At 37.4% G+C, this 27,083-nt stretch overlaps 1 protein-coding gene across 1 annotated transcript in view; it reads right to left on the bottom strand.

The window, feature by feature from the left end:
• Positions 1–27,083, bottom strand: part of SETD2 (SET domain containing 2) — a 185,547-nt gene that overhangs the window by 82,548 nt on the left and 75,916 nt on the right. The window contains exons 5-9 of the mRNA XM_006868803.1: positions 25,838–25,966; positions 18,272–18,395; positions 15,258–15,335; positions 12,922–13,019; positions 3,271–3,397 (exon numbers count right to left, since the gene is read on the bottom strand). Coding sequence (XP_006868865.1) covers positions 3,271–3,397; positions 12,922–13,019; positions 15,258–15,335; positions 18,272–18,395; positions 25,838–25,966 — 556 coding nt within the window. The remainder of the gene's footprint in view (positions 1–3,270; positions 3,398–12,921; positions 13,020–15,257; positions 15,336–18,271; positions 18,396–25,837; positions 25,967–27,083) is intronic.

The following is a 27,083-nucleotide window of genomic DNA, read 5'->3' as shown; positions in this document are numbered from 1 at the left end:
ACTTCTATAGATTATGCAGGGAAAGTAAAAGCGGAAAGAAAAGTTCACAAGCAAGAGTTAAAGTGGAGTGTATTTACAATGGTTTATTTTATCATTATACTTTATAACTTACAGACAGTCTTTGGATGTTTCATTTATTATATTTAGATCATGTTGTTGTCAAGTACCTTCGAGTTGGTTCCAAATTATAGTGACCTTGGTAAGGCTCCTCCATTAATCATCATCATATTTAAATCATTAACCCACATCATATTTAAACCAGATGTGGGTTAATGCACTGGACTACACAGTTGGTTTGAACCACGAGTTGGCAGTTAAAGCTCACCAGCCACTCCTCGGAAACCCTATACAGAGTTGCTGTGGATTGTAACCAACTCAAAGGCATTTAACAACACTACCTTACAAAAAAGACTTTAAGTAACTAAAAATAAGGTTACATCATATGAACATATCTGTAAAACTTAACATATATTCTATTTAGTATTTAATCAGTCTAAGATAGCATTTAACCTTTATAAATATTTAATACTTTTATGGCTAAAACTCAGCAGCCACTCCTCAAAAACTCTAGTCAAGTCAAGAAAGAATAAGACTATACGATCCAGAGACTTCATTTCCATGAAAGCACCTTAAAGCAACTCTAACATGTGCTTAGAGAGACAAGCACAAAGATATTCACTATGACACTGACAGCAAAAAATAGCAGATATATGTCTAAAAGTAAACAATTATATAATGGAAAAATTTAGAGCAGTAAGAATGCACTTGTCTATATGCTTTAACATGGATCAAATTATAAAATAAAAAAATACATACTCAAAATAATTTCCGAAAATCTTCTAATACAATAAAAACAAAACTATATATTTTAAAATAATAAAACATTTTTATGCCTCTGTCTCACAGGTGTGAGTGAATGTATTGCTCTCTACAATGTTTGACTATAATGGTTATGAGCGCAGACAAGAGCCAAACTAGACTTTATTTCTACTGACTCATTTCCATCTGTGCCTTAGTATTACCAGCATTAAAGAAAGGAAACTTATGATTACTGACTTAAATAAGATTACTGTAAATTCGAATGGGTTTAATGTTATCAAATGTTTTAAAAAATAACTAAGTAACTTGGTACACAGTTACAAATATAAACACTACCCACTAGCGCTATTTTATGGACTCCTGGTGTGGCACTGTAGAATACGCACTGGACTGTTAACCACAAAGTCAGTGGTTCAAACCCACCAGTCACTCCTCATAAACCCTATACTAAGTCCCTACGGGTTGGAAACATCTCAACAGCACTTAACAACAAGCACTAATTTCAACATCATCTATAAAGACAGCTGAAGTACAAACGATACTGAAGACCTTTTTTGTGGCATAAATGGTTAGGTACTCAACTAACACCAGCACTACTGGTGCTTTGAATCCACCCAGAGACACTTAAGCAGGCAGACCTGGCGACCTGTACCTGAAAGGTAGATTTTGCTATGTCTTTTTATAAAATTCATTCAACTCCATAAATGACACCAAAGGAAATTGTGTTCATTATTATACTTTCACTCAATTATGTCTTATGTCTCTCCAGCTAAACAGCAAGACTCTTTTCATATATAATTCTTAACAGAACTGGTTTCCAAAAAGACTAGGATTGAGCTAAATGCAAAAGAATCATAGAGGAGGAGTTGAGGGATTCCTTAATCCCTCCCCTAATCATTCCACTAAAATGCACAGGTCTAAAGAAGAGTCCAGAAATGTGTATTTAAAATTTTTATTACATACTGTGTCAGGTGCTTATGAAGCAGATGATTCAAATATCATACTTTGAAAAACATTGCTCTAGTGAAGCAATCCTTAGAAAAGGGAGAAGGGATTTTTTTAAACTACAGAAAGTACCTGTCTTAGTTGAGATTCCCAATAGTAAGAAGACTCCCTCCTCCTCCCACCTGTAGTAACTCAAGTGAGCAAGGGTAGAAAAAAGGCTATCACCTATTGGTCTAATGTATCAAAAACTATCTGAGACTGTAACTTTCTCATGCTTAGGATACCAATGGCCTCTCAAAACTCACCTTGTACTTCAAAGAGAGTTTTGAGATTTTCAGAATACATTTCAAGTTTAGAGTTCCAAACAAAAACCAAACTAATATTGAAAAACTGGAATGCAGATCAGACTTAGGAGTTTTACAGGCACTGAAAACCTATTCACTCAGATGTTTTCAAGATAATGTCAACAGTTCTCAATACCCAATTTGAATTTCTAAGAACCTAAAATAAAATCACAATCATACTTCTTTTCTAGCCATATCTCATTTGATCTTGGATGTCTTTGGTAATACAAGGATGAGTCAAAAATTATCTGCATTTTGGTTATATTAAAACTTCTGCTGGCTTTACTGTCTTATCAGCATTTTCCATTCAACATCACAGCTGTGAAAGTGTGCATGTGGACATCTGCAAATAAAATTTGGACCAATACTCGAAGGAATGTAAAGTTTCTTTAAGAAAATCACTACTGGTAACGACATGGATTCATCACTACGAGGGTGAGAGTAAACGGCAGAGTATGGAATGGAACAGGTTCAATTACCAATCAAGAAAAAGTTCAAAAGTCAATCATCAGTTGAAAAATTGGTGCTTACAGGTTTCTGGGAGCCTCCAGGATATGTATTGGAACACTACTAGGAAAAAGGTTCAACAATCAACAGTGTACATTACAGTGAGATACTCACTCACTGAAGAGCTAAAGCCTAAACTTCAGATTAAATGCAAAAGACTGCTATCCAAGGGCATTGTGACCTTGTATGACAATGCATGTACACACACCTCTGCCAACACTGTTGACATTCTGCAAAAACTTCCTTTTGAGGTGCTAAAGCATCCTCTCTATAGTCCTGATCTTGCTTCCTCTGATGTAAACCTGTTTGATCTCCTTAAAGCAGCTCTTCAAGGATCACAAATCAACTTTGATGAAAAAGTGAAGACAGCGCTGCATTCGTGGCTCACAGCTCAGCCTAAAACAGTTTTTAATATGGGAATACGAAAGCTTGTTGACAGATGCGCAAAATGTATTGAAAAAGCAAGTAGTATAAACTGAAAAATTATGTATTTGTCTTTTCTAAAAGTTGATTGATATAAATAAATTCTACAGCCAGAGTAAAAAGATAATTTTTAACTCACTCTCATGTTTTCCTTTTTAAAACTTCAATTGGAAAGGCTACCATCCTTCTTAAAATATATATTGAGAAAGTTGAAGGAAATATGAACACCTACTGAATCCTTCTTACGGGATCGTTCCTTCTTCATTTTCCCTCCTGCTGCTCGAATGCTGACTCTATTCTCTCCTCCCAGGTAACCTCGGCAATTGGCTGACCCACAGAAACATTTCTGAGCCTCTTTTCTGTTCGGGGAATATAAGAAGTCAGTTCTACAAAAGTAAACTATATGAAAATGTCAACAATATTACAATTATATGTAACAAACAAATCATTCCTAGCTAAAGAAAAAAAATAATTTTAAGAAACTCCCAACAAACCTGATAGCATATAATAGAAAACAAAAATTGCTCTTAAAACATATTCATTCTTTTATAATCTTCCTTTATTAGCAAGATAAAATTCACCAAGAACTTTAATAAATTCTCCATTTTAGGAAAGTACCTTCTAATGTTTGAAGACAAAATCCACATACATACTTTGTCTAAGAACAAACATGCTATTTAAATAGCTCAGTTTACTAGTAGGTAAAATACATATCTCATCCTTCTGACAGTATGTAGATGTTTGACTGATACAAAAAGCAGACAGAATGTATTATTATAAACAGATATAAAATCTATTCTTAGTACAGGTTATTATTAATATAGGGCACTTAAACGGAAACATGATTATTAAAAGCTGTCATACGGATTGTTGTTGTTGTTGTCAGGTGCCATCGAGTCAATACCAACTCATAGTGACTCTATGCACAGCAGAACGAAACACAGCCCAATCCTGGGCCAACCTCACCACTGTTGCCACATTTGAGTCCCTAACAAACACTGTAAAAAAATAAATGAAACCACAAAGCAAGGGAAAGTGGTAACACAGGCCTAGCTGGCAAAAGACTACAGGCCTAGTTAGAAACTACCACTGCCATTTATTAAAAACAGGGCTACTTGAGGAAAACACAAGGGTTATCCTAAAACCAAACTGACAGATTTAGTATATGGTAGTGGTAATCATAGGAACAAAAATCAATGTTCATGTTCAATAAATACAGCAGGCAACCACAAGTTGTACTCAATTTCAAATTTCCCTCTCCTAAAAGAGGTCAGTACAAGCACAAGAGTCCTAAATGCTCTACAGAGACCCATGTCTACATCCACCCCTGAATACAAGTTAAAAGATAGACAGAATAAAAATTACTCATTTGGCATTTGTACTAGATTATAATCAGATAATCATATCTGAGAAGCACTACAAAGATCTTAAATTCTGATATGAAGCATGAAATATGTGCAGGAGCAACTGAAATAACTTCAATTCCAAAGTATAAATTGACTGCTACCAGACTTTGTATAAAGTAGAAGAATTAAGTCCAAATTATATGGTAGCACTAAGATGATTTAAAAAATACAGGAAACTGCGTCTGTTGTGCTTCATTGTATAGACACAAGACATTACCAGAGTATACATAAACAACAAAACTTAAGTTTTATCCCTTATTTTGAATTTCTGCCCTCTTACATTAGTTTTTTAATTAGAAATGATCTTGTACAAGGAAGGCACTGACCCTTGGGATCAGAGAAGAGAAGAAGGAAATTGGGAAAGAAAAAAATTCCATAAAATATTGTTTCATTATCAAATTTTTTTATACTGGTCTGAGGAGAGGTTAAAAGTGACGCAACACTATAAATTTTAAGAGATGGGGGCAGAACTCATTCAAAACAGACCTGACTACCACATATGTTAAGAAGATACAGAATCAGAGCTAGTACAAGGGGGCTTCAAAAATTTCATGGAAAAATGGGGCTAAAAGATACTGAAAATTTTCCATAAACCCTTTGAAGTCCCCTGATTTCATTTTGTTTAACTTTTGCCAGATACTTAAGTATGAACATTATCAAACTATCAGAAGGGGGAATACTATAATGAAGACCTCAATTCGTTTTTAGTTGTTTTTTGTTTTTTTTTTTAAGTTTTTATTGTGAATTGAGTGGAAATTCACATGGGAGAAAAGATTGGTTTTAAACTTTTCCTATAATATTCCATTTTATTGCAGCGATTACAATACCCTCCATGCATTATCACTGAACAGTATGTGCTTGTATTCCCTCTGTTCTTGTTTTTAATGTACATAAAAACACTCAGGAATATATTAGTCATTTATACAACCAACCAAAGTGTGCATTTTATAAGCCTGGCTCCTGGATGCCAGCACACAGCCTTTCTCTTTCCATGAGTCTAGAGTCCTCAGCTGCTCTATCTAACCATGTCTTCATCTCTGCCTTCAACTCTGGTGTCACTGCTTCTCTGGATATAGTACCACATTCTGCTCATGCTCGTCTCCCTTGATAATTCTAGGGTCCTCTGTTTCTGGACTATTAAGATTAACTACTCACCCATTTTTGTTCAAAATTTCTACTTTTACAGTTGTGACAGTCATAATTAGTCATGATAACAATTACTACTGAATCATAAGAATCTTATCCTTATCTCCTTTCACCAGACCAGTCTAGACAAGATGAAAACTATTCATTGGGAATTCTACCTTCCCCCACACACTTTGACACTGAACTCCCTCTTGAAAACTTGTAAGCCAGTCACTTCATGCCTTTATTGCCACACACATACACACACACACCCTCAATTTTAAGTAGCCAATATCTAAGATGCCCCTACCAATCAACTCTGTGTACATAGAGGATATGATTGATCCCCGATGTGAAGATTTTTTCCCTCTCAGTTGGTTATTTTGAGCTACTACTAAGTATAGGTCAAGTTCTTCAACTTGATCCATAATAGATCAACGGATCTATTGGTTCTTTTGGCAGCCCATGGCATTTTTAATATTCTCCTCCAACACCATAACTCAATATCAATTCTTCTATGGTCCTCCTTATTCACTGTCCAGCTTTCACATGCATATGAGGTTATTGAAAATACCATGGCTTGGGTCAGCCGTACCTTAGTCCTCAAGCTGACATCTTTGCTCTTCAACACTTTAAAAAGGTCTTGTGCAGTAGATTTGCTTAATGCAATACATCATTTGATTTCTCGACTGCTGCTTCCGTAAGTGTTGATAGTTAGTTGAATGAAGAATGAAGTCCTTGACAACTTCAACCTTTTCTTTGTTGATAAGAATGTTGTTTATTGTTCCAGTGGTGAGGATTTTTGTTTTCTTTACATTGAGATGCAATCCATACCGAAAGGCTATACTCTTTGATCTTCATCAGTAAATGTTTTAAGTCTTCTTCACTTTCAGCAAGCAAGGATGTATCATCTGCATATTGCAGGTTGTTAATGAGTCTTCCTCCAATCCTGATGCCATGCTTTTCTTCATATAACCCAGCTTCTCGGATTATTTGTTTAGCATACAAGTTGAACAAGTATGGTGAAAGAATACAACCTTGTCGCACACCTTTCTTAATTTTAAACCACATAGTCCATGGAATTTCAATATTGTTTGCCAACATAGTAATTCAAATGCATAGATTCTGCCATGATCTTCATTCATTATTCATTGTCCAAATTTCATATATGTATAATGAGATTGAATTGATATGGATCAGGTGCACCTTACTCCTCAAAGTGACATCCTCGCTCTTTAACACTTTAAAAAGGTCTCTGGCAGCAGATGTGCCTAATGCAATACACGTCATGTGATTTCTTGACAGCTTTGTTTGATTGTGTTGATTGTGGATCCAGGCAAAATGAGATCTTGGACAACTTAAAATCTTTTCTATTTTTATCATTATGTTATTTATTGATCCAGTTAGGAGGATTTTTGTTTTCTTTATATTGAGGTGCTGAACTGAAGGCTGTAGTCTTTAATCTTAATCAGTAAGTATTTTAATAAGTTTCTTTTGCTTCCAGCAAGCAAGGTTTTATCATCTGCATATAGCATCAGGTGCCGTGTTCTTCTTCATATAATCCGGCTTTTCACTCAACATACAGATTGAAAAACTGTGGTGAGAGGACTCAATCCTGGGGCACACCTTTCCTGATTTTAAACCATTAAGTGTTCCCTTGTTCTGTTCCAACAACAGCCTCCTAGTCTATGAACCTTCCTTAGCACAAACAAGTGTTCTGGAATATCCATTCTTCTCAGTGTTATTCGTAGTTTGTTATGAGCCACATACTTGAATGCCTTTGCATAGTCAATAAAACACAAGTAAACTTTCTGCTAGTTTATGGTTTCAGCCAAGATCCAGCTAACATTAGCAATGATATCCCTCATTCCATGCCCTCTTCTGAATCCAGCTTGAATTTCCGGAAGCTCCGTGTCAATGTTCTGATGCAACCATTTTTAAATTATCTTCAGCAAAATGTTACTTACATGAAATGTTAATGATGCTGTTCAATAATTTCTACATTCCGTTGGGTAACCTTTTCTTAGGAAGGGACATAAAAATGGGTCTCTTGCAATTGGCTGGCCAAGTACCTATCTTCTAAATTTCTTAGCATAGAGGCGTGAGGAACACCAGAGCTGCATCTATTTGAAGAAATATTTCAAATTGTATTCTGTTAACTCCTGGAGACTCATTTTCATGCCAGTGCCTTCAATGCTGCAGCTTGGACTATCTCACTTCTTGATCAGATGGTACCACTTGAAATGTTTGAATACTGTCTAATTCTCTTTGGTACAATGAGACTTCGTGTATTCTTTCCATTTTCTTTTGATGTTTTCTCCATCTTTCAACATTTTGCCCATAGAATCCTTCAATATTGCAAGTCAAGACTTGGATTTTGAATTCAGTTCTTTCACAGCTTGAGCAATGCTCAGCTTGTTCTTCCCTTTTGGTTTTCTAATTCCAAGTTTTTGAAGATTTCAGTATAATACTTGACTGCCTTGCTCTGAAATTTTCTGTTCAACTGTTTTACCTCATTTTGTCCAGCTGCTTGAGTTTTTCTATGCTCAAGAGCAAATTTCAGAGTCTACTCAAGCATTCATTTTTTGTATTTTCTTTGTTCCCTGTCTTGTAGTCTTTAGGATACTCTTTCTTTTTTCACCTACAATGTTCTTGATGTCATCCCACAACCCTTTTGATGTCTAGTCATAGTGTATAATGCTTCAAATCTTTTCTTGAGATCACCTTTAAATTAAGGTGAGATATACTTAAGATCATATTTTGCCTCCAGAACTTGTTTAAATTTTCTTCAACTTCAGCCTAAACTTGAATATGAGCAATAAATGGTCTGTTTCACAATCTGCCCTGCCCTTGTTTTGGCTCTTAAGTCAATTTGATTCTTGTGCATTCCATAAGATGACATCTTTTATGTTGTTTAAAGAAGATATTTGCAATTAAACAGTGATTGGTCTTGCAAAATTCTATCATGCAGTCTCCAGGATTACTTCTATCACCAAGGCCGCATTTTCCAACTATGGATCCGTCCTGTTTTCAACTTTTGCATTCCAAACACCAGCAATTATCAAGACATCTTGATTGCATGTTTGATAAAAGTACAGACTGAAGAATTTGGTAGAATTCTCCAACTTCATCCTCACTAGCTGCTTTAGTGGTTGGTACGTAAATTTGAATAATAATTGTAATTAACTACTCTTCAAAGTAAGAGTATGGATACTATCCTATTACAGACATCACTGTACCTCGAGACAGATCTTGAAATACTCTTTTTGGCAATGAATGTGACCCCATTTTTTTCTTCAATGTGTCATTGCTGGTTTAGTGAACCATATCACTAATGCTCAGGATACTGGTATCTTTACACATTCTATTTTGTTTTTGGTAACTTCCAATGTTCCCAGATTCACACTTTACGTATTCCAGGTTCCAATTATTAATGGACATTTACAATAGCTTCTTTTCATTTTGAGTTGAGTACCCTGTCAGTAGATGAAGGTTCTGAAAGCTTTGTTCCTTTCCTGTCACTGAGATCAACTTTACTTTGAAACGGCAGCTCTTCCCCAAAGAGTGCCTTCCAACCTGAGATGCTCATCTCCACTAATATATCTGACAATGTTTCACTGTCACTTGAAAGTTTTTCAATGATTAACCATTCTTAAGTGTTCTGTCTCTCTTCCCTAGTTTGTCTTATTTGGGAGGTCTTGCTGAAACCTGTCCATCATGTGTGCCTCTTCTAGTATTAAAAATATCGGTGACATAGCTTCCAGCATCACAACAACACACAAGCCACCACAGTACAAAAATCTGACAGATGATGCTTACCAGGAATGGGAGAGAGGGAGAACCACTAACTACATGTTGCCATTGTTTGGTATAGTCGAAAAGGTTCAGATTCATAGCGTACCTATGAATTTGTCCACCCTCACAATCGTTACAATGTTTGAACCCATTGTTTCAGCCACTCTGACAATTTACCTCATTGAAGATCTTCCTATTTTTCATTCGCCCTCTACTAAGCACTATGTCTTTCTCTAGGAATTGGTCCCTTTTGATAACATATCCAAAGTATACATGACAATGACTGGCCATCCTAGTGTCTAAGGAGCATTCTGGCTGTACTTCTTTCAAGATAAATTTGTTCACTCTCCTAGTATTCCATGGGATATTCAGTATTCTTTACCTACATAATTCAGAGTTACCAATTTTTCTTCAGTCTTTCATATTTATTTTGCAACTTTGCATGTAGTAGACGCTAATGAAAACACAATGCTCAAAGTGACATCTTTGAGTCAATAAGCAATATCATTATAAACAGAGGAACAGTGAAGCTCTTTATTTTACTTGGATCCACTGTCAACACTTATGAAAGCAAGAGTCAAGAAATCAAGCAACATATGCACTGAAAGAAAGAGCTCTGTAAAATGTTAAAAAGCAAACTAGTTAGTATGTCAGTGTTAATTTGGGTGAAGGAAAAGACAATACCTAATATGGGGGAAGTCAGCACAATGTGACTGAGGCAAAGGAAGACAACAAGAGATGCACAGGTAACTAAAGTAGCTGCTGTAATACACACAACCCTGCTGCAACATTAATAACAATAATCGTGAATGGATATAAATATAGATAAATAAAAAAACAAACCCACTGCAATCGAGTTAATTCCAAGTCATGCTGTTCTACTTAGGTGCCTTCAAGTCGGTATTGACTAACAACGACCCTGTCTGTATAGGAGTGACCAATGGGTCTGAACCACTGACCTTGTGTTAAGCAATCCAGTGCTTATTGTATGGTGCTACAACTCACCATAGAGGGTTTCCAAGGCTTTATGAGAGCAAATAGCTTCATGTTTCTCCCATGGAGTGGCTGACAAGTTTAAATTGCTGTGTAGTGGTAACAAGTTGGGCTGCTAACCTATGGTAAGCAGTTTGAAACTACCAGCTGTGTTCTGTGGAAGACAGATGAGGTTTTCTGTTGCTGTACAGATTTACAGCCTCAGAAACCATATACAGGGTAGCTATGAGTTGGAAAAGACTTCACGACATACAATCACCACCACCACACCACCTGGGCTCCTTACAAAGATAAATAAATACCTTTATCTATCTACAAAGGTAGGTATGTGTATTAAATAGATGTGGTGCATAATATAAAGTTGTGGATATTTCTATGTATATATTTGTAAGTGCTGCATTATATATCCAAATACATAACAGGGAGTCCTGGTATGATGCTGTGGGTTAATGTGCCAGACTGCAAAGCTGTATGAACTGCAAGATCGGTGGTTCAAACTCACCAGCTGCTCCTTGGAAACCCTATACAGGGTTGCTATGGGTCGGAATCAACTCGACGGCACTTAACAACAACATTTATAACAGAGAGAGCATAGAGCGGACAGAATTATGTAAACTTCTAGATACAGCAAATACTTTATGGAACTTAGTATTGGCCTTAAAGGCGAAGGACCATAATCTCAGGAAACATCTAGGTCAACTGGTATTAATAAAGTGCCTAAAGATAATGATCTACATCCCAATCTCCTGAGTAGCACCTAGAATCTTAAAAGTGCACAAGCGGTGATAAAACAGATAATTACTGGTCTTTGCATGTCCACAGCAAAAAAGAAAGAAGAAAACCAAAGACTCAAGGATGCAATTCTGACCTAAGTCCAAGAAAACAAGATGGTGCCTGGAAGGTAAAAAATGATGAACAAAATCCAAATACATAAAAAAGACCAGACTTATTGTTCTGACAACAACAGGAGGAACGACTGCCCTAAGATAACTCCTAATAACTCCTAACTTAGAACTCCTAACTTAGAACTCAAGTTACTACCAAAGACCACCTTTTAGGTAAACAGCAGAGTAGCCTATAAGATAAATAATACCCAGGAAGAATGCGTTCCTTAAAGCTATCAACTGTAAGAGTTCATAAGGATAACAGCTCCCCAAAAGCAAAGATGTGCTAGGGGGCAGAGGAACTAGACAAATGTAAATGGAAAGCAAGGGTGGAAACGGGGAAAGTGCTGACACATAACCAATGTCACAGAACAATTAATATATGAATAATGGAAAGCTAATTTGCTATTTAACTTTCACCTAAAGCACAATAAAATATTCACACACATAAAAAGCCAGTTGATACATGTCTTACAGTCTGTATTTTGTTGACAGCATCTCTGTAGTGTCATTTATTTCCTGTATTTAATATAAATAAGTAGCTACATCTAAAGACATGAGCAAATTCATTTCTTTTGGCAAGACTACTTCACAGGTAGTATTTTGTTCTTCCATCAGACAGCCACTCATGGTCATGGTCGAGATCCATTAGTTCACCAGAGGCTGCAAAATGGTGATATCATTACTACTTCATTTATAGTTGGATAACCTCTAGAAGGAAGGAGCTATGGTAGTGTAGTGGTTACGAATCATGCTGCACACCGCAAGGTCAGCAGTTTGAAATTACCAGCTGCTCTGCGGGAGAAAGATGAGGCTTTCTGCTCCCATAAAGATTTACAGCCTTGGAAACCCTGTTTAGGGTCGCTATGGGTCGGAACAGACTTGATGGCACTTAACAACAACAACCTCTATAAGGAGTCCTGGTGTGGCACTGTGGGTTAATGCGTCAGACTGCAAAGCCGTTTGAACTGCAAGGTCAGTGGTTCAAGCTCACCAGCTGCTCCTCGGAAACCCTATACAGGGTTGCTATGGGTCAGAACCAACTCAATGGCACTTAACAACAACAACAATCTCTATAAAGTGCTTCCTCTCATCACTTATTTGGTTTACCCTGAAGTAGTGCTCACCTAGACGAAGCAGGCCAAATGCTTTTTTATTTTTAAATAGTTTTCAAAATCCAATTATAACTAAAGGAGCCAGGTGACACAATGATTAAGCACTCAGAAGCTAACTAAAACGTTGGTGGTTTGAAACTACCAGTGGCTCCGTGACCCATGACCCCATAGGGTAGTTATACCATGTCTTACAGGGTCACTGAGTATAGTTTAATGGACACATACAGGGATTTATTATACACACAGGGATTTATTTATTACATTATTCTGTTTATACTCACTCATACATGTACTTGATATTTCTGTATTAAAAGCTTTAAAGAATTAATTAGTAACATAACCATATAAATAAGAGATCATAAAGTTCAGAGGAAAATTAGCTAGTACTTGTACAATATCACGTAGTGGCCAGGAGAGTCACACAAAAGGAAAAATGCACAATACCAAAACCATTTACTAACATACTAAATATAATTTCTACATAATCCCCAACCAAGTTGCTTATTTATCTGAGCCCAACCTATTTCTCATCAGAAGCAACGAAATAAGTAGAAACAACACTTACCCATATCTTTGGAACTGATAGTCAAATGTTAACTCTGAGCCTGAAGAAACCAGTTTGGTGGTAAAAAATCCAACTCTCAGTTGTCCATTCACAGTCCACTAAGATATTGTTTTTAAAAGAAAAGAAATCAATTAACTGATTAACTTAAATTTTAAGAAAACGAGCATTATTGTTGTTTTTAAGTGCAATCAAGTTGGCTCTGACTCATAGTGACCCTGTATAGGGTTTCCGAGGAGCATCTGGTGAATTTGAACCACCAATTTTGCAGTTCAGTATTTATCCTATGTCACACCAGGACTCCAATTTATAAAAAAAGGACATTACCATCTATAAAATAATTTCTTTCTAATAAAAGTAAACACTACTTTGTCTAAATGTAATTCCACACAGTAATGATTCACTAGGCAACTAGGGAATGCTTGGTATCACTAAACATCACAGGCAAATTTATACTAACTTATGTAATGCTAGAAGTCCTGGTGTGGTGCCGGGGGATAAGTACTGGACTGCAAGGTCGGTATGAAACACAAGATCAGCAGTTCAAACTTACTAATTGCTTCTCGGAAACCCTATACAGGGTCACTATGAGTCAGAACCGACTCGACGGAATATAACAACATACTATGATAACTTGAACTGTAAGGTTGGTGGTTCAAGCTCACCAGCTGCTTCTGGGAAACCCTATACACAGTAGCTATGGGTCGGAATCAACGTGATAGTACTTACCAACAGCAACATGCTAACTCAGTTATTAAAAGTCACTGTGTTTTACAGCAGAGAAAACATAAAATGGGGCATGGAACTAAGGAAAACCTGATGTTAAAAGTTTAACTTCATGAAGTATCAGTCACGTGGCTAGGAGTTTTGAAAGGCAGGAAAGCAGCAGAGCAGTTAAAAAACTTAAGAATTAAGTGGGGGCAGATATGCTATCGGGTTAGACCTGTCACTACAGAATATACCAGCAAACTCCATACCTACAGAGATTAAGGGATCCAGTACAGAAGGAATCTTCCAACTAGACCTGGTTAATAACTACAGGCAGAACTAGAATCAGATGTTACATTAAATAATTCTCAGACTGCATTGCCCTGTTCATTATACTGCTTGCATTGTAGCAGGCAAGGATGTAAAACTACACATAAAATTTACAAGTGGACAGCTCAAAGGGCCAAATTCACCCAGGAAGCAAAAACACTATCTAATATAAGTTGTTGTTGCTGTTATGTGCCGTCGAGTTGGTTCCGACTTATAGTGACTCTGTATAGGGTTTCTGAGAGCAGTTGGTGGGTTTGAACTGCTACTTTGTGGTAAGCAGTCTAGTGCTTATCCTATAGTGCCAAATCAGGGCCCATTTCAATATGAGAATAATCATTAATGTGTATTTTCTGTAGTATGGGATGATAATGTTCTTAACCTAAAAAACTCAAGAACCATTGCTGCAATATATATTTTTTAACAAATCAAACTAAGATATTGTTTAAAAGAAATCAATTAACTGATTAACTTAAATTTTAAGAAAAAGAGCTTTATTGTTGTTTTTAAGTGCAATCAAGTTGGTTCTGACTCATAGTGACCCTGTATAGGGTATCCGAGGAGCATCTGGTGAATTTGAACCACCAATCCTATTGAGGGACTAATAGGATTATAAGAAAATTTTGTATCAAATTTAATAAATGGGTTTCTCAAGTGTCAACTATGTGCCAGAGTCACAAATACGAGCAAGACTCAAAGCCTGGCCTTGAAGAGAAGCTGTGTAACAGCATGCATGCCATCCACAACCAGATTTGGCACTCACTATGGATCATAACCAACTTGACAGGACTTAACAACAACAAAATAGAAAAAAGGAGTGTGGTGACTCTGGAAGATAAGCATTTCAACCCCTCTGAAGTACTATAAAAAAATTACGAACAAGGGAATGAGACAACTAAATACAATGAGTTCCTGGGCTTGATCCTGCACCAGAAAAATGACCTGACAAAATCTGAATACAATCTTTAGATGACTTAGTAGTTAATGTCATTTTTTGGATTTAATCATTGTATTAGGGTTATATAAGCTGTTAACACTTGGGGAAGCACATTACCCTGCAGCATCACACCAGAATTCCAAGATGTTAACATTTGGGGAAACTAGGTGAACGTTATATGGAAACTCTGTAATATTTTCCAGCTTTAAAAAATTATTGTAAGTTAATTAAAAATAATTTTTAAATAAAGAAGGAAAAAAATATATTAAAAATTACATTCATGGGCACTTCCAATGTATGATTCTAAGTTAATGATCAGAATAGCAATCTTGAACAAATATCCCAAACTAAATCTACTTCAACTTACTTTTTGGGTCTCACAGTTTGGCTCACAGCTGTGATTCATAAAACGAGAGCAATTTCCTTTCTGAGTGGCATCTATTATCTGGAGGGAAAAGCGTATTTCAAGAGTTAAAAACATGAGAACTCAAAAATCATACATACATCTACTTGTATTCTGGCTCCTATTTCTTGTGATTATATACCAAGTACAGGAATTGCTGGCTTATAAGGTATTTCTAATTCCAGCTTTCAGAGTAAGCTTCATAGGATCTTCCAGAGTGGCTGAACCAATTTGCAGTCCAATAGCAATGTAGGAGAGTCCAAGTCGCTCCACACCCTCAACATTTGTTGTCCTCTGTTTTTTTTGGAACCTTTCTGTCACTGCTGGTGTGAGATAATAATCTTGAACATTTCTTCATAAGTTTGTTTGCTGCCAGACTGTATTCCTTGGTGAAGTGTCTATTCACATCTTGTCCCCATTTTTAAACTGGGTTATGTGCCTTTTTCTTATAGTTGTGTTGCAGTTTCCTACAAATTTTTGAGATTAGTCTCTTGTCTAATGTGTCAATGGCAAAGATTTTTTTCTCAGTCTGTAAGTTCCCTTTTTATTCTTTGGGTGAATTCTTTTGATGCATAAAACATTCTAATTCTTAGTATGTCCCATTCATCTACTTTGTTCTCTCTTGTTTGTGTGCTCTATGCCATATTTAATAGCCTATGGATGCCACATACTAGGGCCCTTAAGTTTGTCCCTATTTTTTCATTGATAACCCTTTATAGTTCTGGGACTATTTGTCCTTATTTTTTCACTGATAATCTTTATAGTTACATTTAGCTCTTCAATCCATGTTGAACGAGTTTTTGTATATGGTGTGAGGCCTACATCTTGTTTCATTCTTTTGTAAATCGACTTCCAGTTTTACAAGCACCATTTGTTGAAGAGACGATCTCTTCCCCACCCAATGTATTTTGGCTCTCTGTCAAAGATCAGTGGGATGGATTTACTTTGGGGTTCTCAATTCTGTTCCATAATAAAAAACTGTAGACTATCCAAATGACTAAGAATGAAAGAATGTATAAACAAACTCTGATACAAACACATACGGGAATATTACGCTACCTTGAAAAATAACAACAAAGCTGCAAAACACAGCATAACATGGATGAGCCTTAAGGACATAATGCTGAGTGAAACTGTTATTATTGTTAAGTGCCATTGAGACTACTACGACCCATAGGGACCATACATAAGGTTTCCAAGGGGCAGCTGGTGAACTTGAACCACCTACCTTGCAGTTCAAACGACTTTGCAGTCTGATGCATTAGCCCACAGTGTCACACCAGGACTCCTGAGTGAAACTGTTGTTGTTAGGTGCCATCAAGTCAGTACCGACTCATAGCAACCTTATGCACAGCAGAATGAAACACTGCCCCATCCTGGGGCAACCTCACTACTGTTGCCACACTTGAGCCCACTGATGCTGCCACTTGTCCAATCCATCTCATTGGGGGTCTTCCTCTTTTTCTCTGACCGTCCACCTTACCAAACATCATATCCTTCTCCAGTGACTGGTCCCTCCTGACAATATGTCCGAAGTATGAGAGATGAAGTTTGGCCATCGTGGCCTCCAAGGAGCACTCTAGCTGCACTTCTTCCAAAATGTATCTATTAGTTCTTTTGGCAGCCCATGGCACTTTCAATATTCTCCTCCAACACCATAACTCAAAAGCATCAATTCAACTTATGAACCCTGGTGGCACTGTGGGTTCGGCACTGGGCTGTCAGAATCAACTTAATAGCAGTGGGTTATTAAGAGTTCAAGGAGCCCTAGTGGTGCATGGTTAAAATGCTCAGCTGTTAGACAAAACGTTAGTTGACAAACCTATCAGCTGCTCCTTAGGAGAAAAGATAATCATTTACTTCCATAAAGATTGTTGTAATTGAATCTGTCTAGGCACAGCTAATGCAATGAAATGCAGATGGGTCTCTTGTGATACAATAGTGAATAACTGTTATCAGGACTGATTGTGAAGGTTGGAAATGTAAAGGTAGATATTTTATAGTGAGGAGGGAGTGATTAACTTTCCAGTCTAGGTAGGAGCAGAGGTCCCTAGGACCATCAAGGAAGAAGAGCGGAGAGCGGGACCCTACCCAGAGAAATGATGCCTGCGATGAAGGCAGAGACAATGAAGTGGAGAGATGGAGCAGCTGGTACCTTTAGATCCAAAGAAGGAGAGGGGCTGTGTGACGACTTGGGGGGCAGATTTGCAGGGTATACCCTATGGTTGGTTGATGATACATGGCAATGAGATGATATAAGACAGAATGAATGTAAAACTAATGTTCTCCCATGTAAACTATCACATAATTCACAATAAAACATTTAAGTAATAAAATAAATAAATAAATAAATAAAGATTGTTGTAGTTGAGTGTGATTGAGTTGGTTCTGATTCAGAACGACTCTATATACAACAGAATGAAACACTGCCTTAAAAACTGTATGGGACAATTCTATTCTGCCCTGCAGGATAGCTAAGAAGTGGAATCTACATGACAACAATGGACTTGGTTCTGGGTACTTTTTTAAAATTACAAAGGAGTATCACATTAAAAAGGAGCTCTGGTAGCGTAATGGTTATGAATTGGGCTGTGAACCGCAAAGTCAGCAGTTCGAAACTACCAGCTGCTCCGTGGGAGAAAGACGAGGCTTTCTGCTCCCATAAAGATTTACAGCCTCAGAAACCCTGTTCAGGGTCGCTATGGGTCAGAAGCAACTCAACAGCACTTAACGGAGTCCTGGTGTGGCGCTGTGGGTTAATGCGCCAGACTGCAAAGCCGCCTGAACTGCAAGGTCGGTGGTTCAAGCTCACCAACTGCTCCTCAGAAATCCTATACAGGGTCGCTATGGGTCGGAACTTACTCAACTGCACTCAACAACAGCAACAATATATTTTAGAGATTAGTTAGTATTAGCAATCCTTTCAAACCCAGTAAGTGCCAGATCTCTTTCAAAGCAACTAGATCCATGCTGCTCACCTCATCATTCTTTAGGGCCATGAAATAATAGTGAATGTTTTTATTTCGTGCATACTCCTTCACCCGGGCTTTAAATTCCTTATGATCCAGTACCTCTCCACAATATTCCAGGACAAAGGTGTTCCTGAAAAACAAATGAAAGAAATTAATAGGGCTTCTTGCTAAGTAGCTATATGAAAAACCCATACATCTAAGCAAAAAATAATGAATTTAAAGCAATACTCTAAATTGTTTAATTTTAATTACTACCAAAAAAACATCAAAATTATATAAAATAGCACTTAAAGTTAACTTTCCACTATTGATTCTAAGAAGTATTTATAATTTATATAAACATACAACTAAAAGACATAAAAGACTAAATATTAAAACAAATATTCAAGTTTGTTTTAAACTATATGAAAATAGTGATTCACAGATGAGAAACAGTTCTGAAAATATCTGGAGGGATTACAAAGTTTGAGGTATTATGTTCTAGGGGAAAGAAAAGGGGACTTAAATAAATATAATAGCCTTTTGCTGCCTTTTCTCTCAAAGGTGTCTAATGACGTTAAAGGCTAAACCTAGTATCTTCTCTCTAACTTCAAACTATGACTTTCCTCTAGCATTTAACATTAATTATGATTACTAGGATTACTATCTGTCCTTGAAGGAGCTCTGGTAATGTAATGGTTACGAAAAGGGCTGCTAATCTCACGGTCAGCAGTTCAAAACTATTAGCTGTTCCATGGGAGAAAGATGAGGATTTCTGGTCCTGTGAAGATTTACAGTCTCTGAAACCCTACCCAGGGTCACTATGAGTCTGAATCAACTCCACGGCACCTAACAACCACCACTTGGTTCTTAACCTTTTTTTGATTATCCTACATTCCTAACTTTGTTTCCTTGATTACTTACTTAATTTTTCACTGAATATGTATTTTCTCAGTTCTCTTTCACCTCCCTTTATTCTCTAAGAGTTAATTCTCATCAATGTCTTCTACTGTTATTTTCATGTAGACAAATAACTCACTATTCTTTGCTCCCTAGTTCTGACTTAAAAATGACCTGCTTGGAAGTCTTGTAGTATTAACCCTTCAAAATAAACAAGGCATAACTCTAGAGTGATGAGATGAGCAAATGCAAATAATTTCTATTTATCACAACATACTAATATACTCAATGTATAATCAGTTCATTACAGGACAGTTAGACAATTGAAAAACTGTAAACACCTTTTGTTTAGCAAATAAAACAGTTTAAAACAAACAAGACAATGCAATATTACTCAGCCATAAAGAGGAATGAATTTCCAATATATGCCACACTATGGATTACTTTATGCTGAGCGAAATAAGTCAGATACAAAAGACAAATACTGTATAATATCACTTACACAAATAAGGAAAATAATTAGTTGTTACCAGAAGTGGGAAGACCGACAGGGGGAGAGCCACTGCCATCAAGTCAATTCCAACCCTATATATACTTTTCAAGTCTGGAAGTCTTTACAAGAGAAGACAGTCAATTTTTCTCCCACAGAGAGGCTGATGGGATTGAACTGCTGAACTTGGAATCTGCAGTCCAGTTCTTATCCTACAATGCCACTGATGTCCCAGGAGTGGGAGCGAGGAGGTAAAAAAGGGTCTTTGCTTGGAGTACATTAAATATGTTAATGATGGTGGGAAATTTTGGAAAAAACAAAAACAGACATGGTTGCACAACTTAAAGACACTAAAGTGCACATGAAGAAACTAGGGAAATGCTGTATGTATTGTGTGTACAATACAATAATATAGAGAATGAGAAAGACAATGATATTCAAAAAGCATACATCAAAAACAAAGATGAGAAAATTTTATAGTGGCTATAAATCAAAAACAAAGATTAGAGAATTTTATACTGGCTATAAATGCATTTGTGTAGCCATCTATCACAAACACACTTCTTGTTGTTAGGTGCCATGGAGTAGGTACCGACCCATAGCAACATTATGCACAGCAGAACGAAACACTGCCCAATCCTGGGCCAACCTCACTACTGTTGCCACGCTTGAGTCCATCAATGCTGCCACCTGGCCAATCCATCTCATTGGGGGTCTTCCTCTTTTTCTCTGTCCCTCCACCTTACCAAACATGATATCCTTCTCCAGTGACTGGTCCCTCCTGACAATATGTCCAAAGCATGAGAGACGAAGTTTGGCCATCTTGGCCTCCAAGGAGCACTCTAGCTGCACAAATGCACTAGACCTCAATAATCAAAATCTGATTATTCATGTGCATTCCTGAAAAATCAAATTATTACACATAATGCCATAGAATGACCACAGGCACTGAGTTTCTGTAATATTGGGCTTTTTACTTTTAGGCTGAGTTCCTTGCCTTGAGAAAAATAAAAATGCACCTCTTACATCACCAGATGCCTTATGGATTAAATGACTATGAATCACATCTTATACAGTATCCTCAAATTCATAGAGAATTATTATTGCTGTTGTTAGGTGCCATCGAGTCAGTATCAACTCATTATAAGGTGCTCCAAATAGTCAAAAGAAAAACACAAAGTAGAAGGACTCAAATTTCCTAATTTCAAAACTTAACTAAAGGGGTGAGGTGAAGGGAGGAAGGGGAAGGTGGAACACAGGGTAGGGAACAGACACAGGATACTTTGGGTGCTGGAGAGAGGGGCAATATACAAGAAAGGGGAGGGAAATGGATGAATAAGACAGATAAGAAAACAATTAGGAAGGTTTTTATGGGCTAAGTAGGACAGAGATAAATAATGATGTATGTACAACCTTGGAACAACAGGGTCTGGGACACAAGGACTGAGGCATGGATTGAATGGGTAAAGGGGGAGAAATAATGTTAAGATGCTTGGCTGTCTTTTGAATCTTGGTTTCCCTTGTAAGGAGCTCTGGTAGTGTAGTGGTTATGAATCGGGCTGCAAACCTTAGGGACAGCAGTTCGAAACTACCAGCTGTTCCATGGGAGAAAGATGAGACTTTCTGCTCCCATAAACATGTACAGCCTCGGAAACCCTGTACAGGGTCACTATGAGTCAGAACTGACTCCACGGCACAGTACAACAACCATTGTAAAACAAGACCCTTGGGGGTGGGGTGGGGAGACAGGAATAGCCAAAAACATCACCATAGAAAGCCTGTAAGTCCGTCATCTGCCTATAATTCACTGGAATACCTAAAATGGGGCTAGAACTTGCTCAGTGAAGGAAGCTTCCTATGGAGCCTTTGCATTTCATTAAGACCATAAGTGGAAACCTGATCTCCATCCAGAATCTTCTGAGGTGGGAAATTTCCACTTGAAAGGACACGCAGACCAACCTGGAGCAGCTAGAAGAACAGAAGATACTTCTTGAAAGAAATCAGCAGGAAAATCAAAAGCAGTAACGGCAGTCTGACTGACTACTACAAGAACAAACAAGTTGAACTACAAAGGCAAGAAGTGACTGGCTTACAAGCCTTCAAGGGGGAACCTGGTGCTAGGGAGCACGAAGGAAGGCAGAATCTCCAGTGGGTACTATTCAATCTGTCTGGGCAGAGCGGATGAAAGGAAATACAGATGTGTAACTCACGATACTGTAGTGAAGAATGCTTATCAGGACGGATTATGAGGGTTGGAAATGCAAAGGTAGGCGATTTGGAACAAGGAAGGGAGTGATTAATTCTACAGGCTAGGAGGGGAGCTATCTGGGACCTTCAATGGAGAAGAGCCGAGAGCGGGACCCTACCCAGAGAAACAGAGGTGTCTGAGATGGACACAGAGACGATGACGTGAAGCAATGAAGTGGCTGGGGACTTTGGATCCAGAGAGGGAAAGGGACTGTGGACCAAAAACTGGGGTGAGGGGGAGGAGGGGGAAGTGTAGGGGGCGGGTTTCTGGGATATACCCTTTGGCTGGTTGATGATGCATGGAGGGGTTTGGAACCATTGGCAATGAGACGATATACAATGGAATGAATGTAAAACTAAAGTTCTCTCATGTAAACTACCATATAATTCACAATAAAACTTTTTAAAAAAAGCGAACAAACATGTTGTTTGCCTGGGAGCCATCAAATCAAGTGGCTGGGTCCCCTTGGGGCAAACCCCCTTTCAAGACTAAGTCTCAAGGGGAATACACAAGCAGGCATGTGGTCTTGCTGGTGACCACGCTGGTCACTGATAAGAAAAAGTGGGGGGAAAATAACAATGAACTTGTGAGCTAAGTCTGACCATGTTCAATAGACTCCTCTCAACCAGGGTTGAGACCTGGATGGCCAGCAGTATGGCAAGACCTGGGGACTCGTGGGCCCAGAGACAGTGACATGGCCACAGAGGACTACAGCAGAGAGTGAAGCGTCCAGGTAATATGAAGTGAGGGGAGATGCACAAGAACACCCATACTTGCAGATAGTACCCACCTGACCTGGCTTTAATGGTTGGATGATCAGAACTCGACTAGAAGAAGAAAGAAGATGAAAAGAAATAACCTGCTACAATTTGATGAACTTGACCTACACTTAATGGATGTAGTAACTCAGAAGAGGGAACAAATCTTTACAGCGAGGATAACTCCCACCCCCTTGATACACAGGGTTGACAGGGATTGGCAACTTAGACACTGGCTACACAAAATGGGGGAGGGGAAGGCGGTGAGGGTTTACAAAGGCAAGAAACGACTGGCTTACAAGCTTTCAAGAGGGAGTCTAGTTCCAGAGGGTGTGAGGGAAGGCAGAATCTCCACTGAGTGGTTTCCAACCTCTCTGGATGGGGCTGATAAAAGGAGATGGGGATAAGACTCTTATGGTCCAATGGTGAATAACTGCTATCAGGACTGACTGTGAGTGTTGGAAATGTAAAGGTGGACATTTTATAACAAAAGGAGGGGACATTTGTACCAAAAAAAGGGTTGATTTTGCAGTTCAGGAGAGGAGGTCCCTGGGACCATCAAGGAAGAAGAGGAGAGTGCAGGACCCTATCCAGAGAAGCAGTGATGCTCAGAGATGACGGCAGAGACAATGATATGGAGAGATGGAATGGCTGGGGACTCTGGACTAAGGGAGGGAGACGGTCTATGTGCTGACAGCCGGGGGGCAAGCTTGCAGGGTATACCCTTTGGTTATATGATGAAGCGTGGAGGAGACTGTAATCATTGCAATGAAACAAAATACGATAGGATGATTGTAAAGCTAATGTTCCTCCATGTAAACGGTCACATAATTCACAATAAAAACTCAAAAACAAAAACAAAACACAACTCAAAATCACAACTGAACATGTGATACTGGCATAAGAATAGACACTGAGACCAACAGTAAACCCATACATCTAACACCAACTGATTTTTGACAAGGGAATAATCAAGATCATTCATATAATAGGAAAGAAGAGTCTCTTCTATAAATGATATTGGGACAATTGAATATCCAATCACAGCTATACCCTATAAAAAAATTAACGGAAATAGATTAACAATTACAACTAAAATTATGAAACTCGTAGAACAAAATATAGGAATAATGTTTTTAGAGTTTATTTTCAACAATGAAAAATTTAAAAAAATAAGAGCAAAATATTATGATTCACAAGTTAGCAAAAATTGTAAAATACAACATCAAAAGCACTAGGAACACAAGAAAAATAGATAAATTGGACCTCATCAAAATTTAAAATATGTGTATTATGAAAGAACATAATCAAGAATGTGAAAAGCCCTAGAGAAGAGGAGAAAGTATCTGCAAATCATCTATTTGATGACGGTCCAGAATGTGTAAACAACTCCTACAATACAACAACAAAAAGACAGACAACCCAATTTTAAAGTGGGCCAAAGGATATGAATAGACATTTTAAAAGAGAAAACATACAAATGGCCTACAAATTCATGAAATGATGCTTAACGTCATTAATAATTAGGAAAATGCAAATCAAACCATAATAAATATCATTTCCCACCTACTATGCTGGCTATTTGGAGTCATGGTGTGGTGCTGTAGAATAAGCATTGGACTGGTAACTATGAGGTTGGTGGTTGAAACCCACTAGCTGCTCCTCGGAAACGCTACAAAGGGTCACTGAGTCGAAACTGACTAGATAACACCTAACAACAACAAGATGGGGCTATTTAAGACAGGAAATAAATAAGTATTGCCAAAGTTGCCAATAAATTGCAAGAAGAATTGTTGGTGGGAATGAAAACCAGTTTAGCCACTGTGGAAAATAGTTTGGCAGCTCTTCAAAAAGTTAAATGTGGAATTACTATATGCCCTTAAGAACTAAAAAATGTTTAAACAAGTATGTGTCTGAGCACGTATAAAAGTAATTTCACAGTAACATTATTCACAACAGTCAAAAGATGAAAATGCTCTCAACTGCCCATTAACAGATGAATGGATAAACAAATTGTGACATATATATACAATGGAATATTATACAGTCAAAAAAGAAATGTACTACACATACATGCTATAATACTGATGACCCACCAGAGCATCATGATAAACAAACACCAGAAACAAAAAGCCATATATTGTATGACTTCAATTATATGAAATACCCAGAATAAATAAATCCATATAGAACACAGTGGCAGCTGCTAGGAACTGGGGTGGGGGTAACAACGTATGAGTGGGGGGTGTGTGTGTGTGTGAAATGCTTACTATGTAAGGGGTTTTTATTTTGGAGTAATGGGAATATTGTGAAACTCGATTAGATAGAGACAGCAGTTCCACAACAGTGTGAATGTATATAATGCCATGTAGTTGTTCATTTTTAAATAGTTAATTTCATGGCAATAAACAGACTAACACTCCCACCCTCCCCATTCCAATTTTCACCACCCAGTGTATATCTATATGGTGTGAGTGTTAAGAATATTTTGCCAGTAATGTCTTATTTTCTCCCTTAATTTTTAATCATAAGCACATATAATCTGTATATATTTAACATTAAAGAAAAGTTACTCAATTTTCTAACTTAAAAAGTATTATTTAGCATGCCTGTATAAGAAAATTCCAAGAAAATATTGAATGTGGTAGAAAATAAAGTGAATGCTTTGTTGCATTACAGACGAAAGTTATGGGTTAAGTGGAAGACAACTCTTCATTCAACAAATTTTTACTGAGCGTCTATTTTGTATGCTTTAATATTCCGACTCTACGGCACATAACAACAACAACAATTCTCTATCTCAGATACTATTTTCACCTGAATTCAATTTTATATAGACTAATACTCATAGATTCTGTCATGACTCTTACCTACATAGGTTGTTAAGAACTGTGGGGTCTACAACAAACAGTTATTGCTTGGAATTAAAAGAAATAGCCAAGCAAGGACCTTCCTAGTCCAAAATGTCACAAGTAACAAATGTTCTTTTTACACACACACAGTGTGTTTTGTTTCGTTTTGTAATTCCCTAAAAGTATAAATTTATCTTTCACTTTCTATAATCAGGCTACCAGGCAGTCATTTTACACAACAAGAATTATTAAAGGCAATGTAAACAGAAACAGGTTTCCTAGAAGGTATCCTTTTGTGTATCATTAACAAAAATGAAATGATGGTGACTGAAAGAAACTACTTACGAAGGCAGATCTCTGGCAGCTCTCAAGCCCCAGCCTTTCTTTTCTGTGAGTATGACTTCCACATCCGCATGCTGTTTTCTCTGAAACCGTCTGTTAGAACAATAATCCCCATTTGGACACCGAGAAGAACTGAAATGAGAAATGAATGGAAATTAATTCTTCAAAGTAGCAAAAGAATAAAAAAATATCTCTGACAGAACATGTATATAAATACTTGTATCTATACCTCTATGGCATAATCAGCATTACGTATGATTAACCTCCAAATGAGTCTTCCTCAATTTAATTCTTTTAATCATGATGGAAATTCCTTAGAACTGAGAATCTGCATTATTAATTACTTCAAGATATCATAACCACAATATACAACCTTGTCATCTAGTCATCACAAGAAAGAAAGGTTTGTCTCTTACTCCCTGGGCATCTAGGACACATTTCTAGGCTGCATCTGAGTACTGACAATTCTGTATAGCTAACGAGCTTATTTTCTATCCCTTCATCTTTTCCCTTACAGTCTGCTCCAATCACTGTTAATCTGGTCTTTTAAATGCAGCTATTAGATCTATATTTGAAATAAACCAAAGTCACTATTAAACATAATCCTTATTCATAGTAATAGAAAGTGGCAAGACTCTCCTCTCACGGACCATACAGTAAAAATAATGAAATCAAACATTCACTGAATTCTTAAAAATTGGCAGATGCAAGAGCTTTTCATATTGATTCAAACTACAATATAAAGTTCACAGTCATTTCTAATAAGTCATTGCATATTGACAAGTGAGCAATAAAAAACATTTTAATACACTCAAAGGACAAAGGTTCACTTTAGAATGAAGTACTCAGGGAATGCTTTTGGAAGGAAGCAGTATTAAATTAAAAGGGAATCTCTCAAATACAAAGGATAAGAATAAATAAGGAGAACCTTTACCGAGCTCCTCACAACAACAACACGGAATACCGGGTCAGGAGGACTCATGAGTTGGTGTTGGAACTCTGTAACAAATATAAAGGTATGTTTGGAGATTTGGAGGGTTTATAGCTGGGGAATTTGCAGGAGAATCCAGAAATTCATTATTTTCTGGATCAAGACACTCAGCTGTTCCAGGAGCCGCCATCTTGAGAAAGCTTATCTTGATTGCACCAGGATTGATGGGATTAGGAGAGAACATCTTGATTGTATCTTGATTATATCTTATATATATCTTGATTATATCAGGATTGTATCAAGATTGACATCGAAATT

The sequence above is a fragment of the Chrysochloris asiatica genome, unplaced genomic scaffold, assembly GCF_000296735.1.
Source record: "Chrysochloris asiatica unplaced genomic scaffold, ChrAsi1.0 scaffold00124, whole genome shotgun sequence".
Classification (NCBI taxonomy): Eukaryota; Metazoa; Chordata; class Mammalia; order Afrosoricida; family Chrysochloridae; genus Chrysochloris; species Chrysochloris asiatica.
The sequence above is the reverse complement of the archived record's forward strand: the minus strand, read 5'-3'. Positions and strand labels throughout refer to the sequence as shown.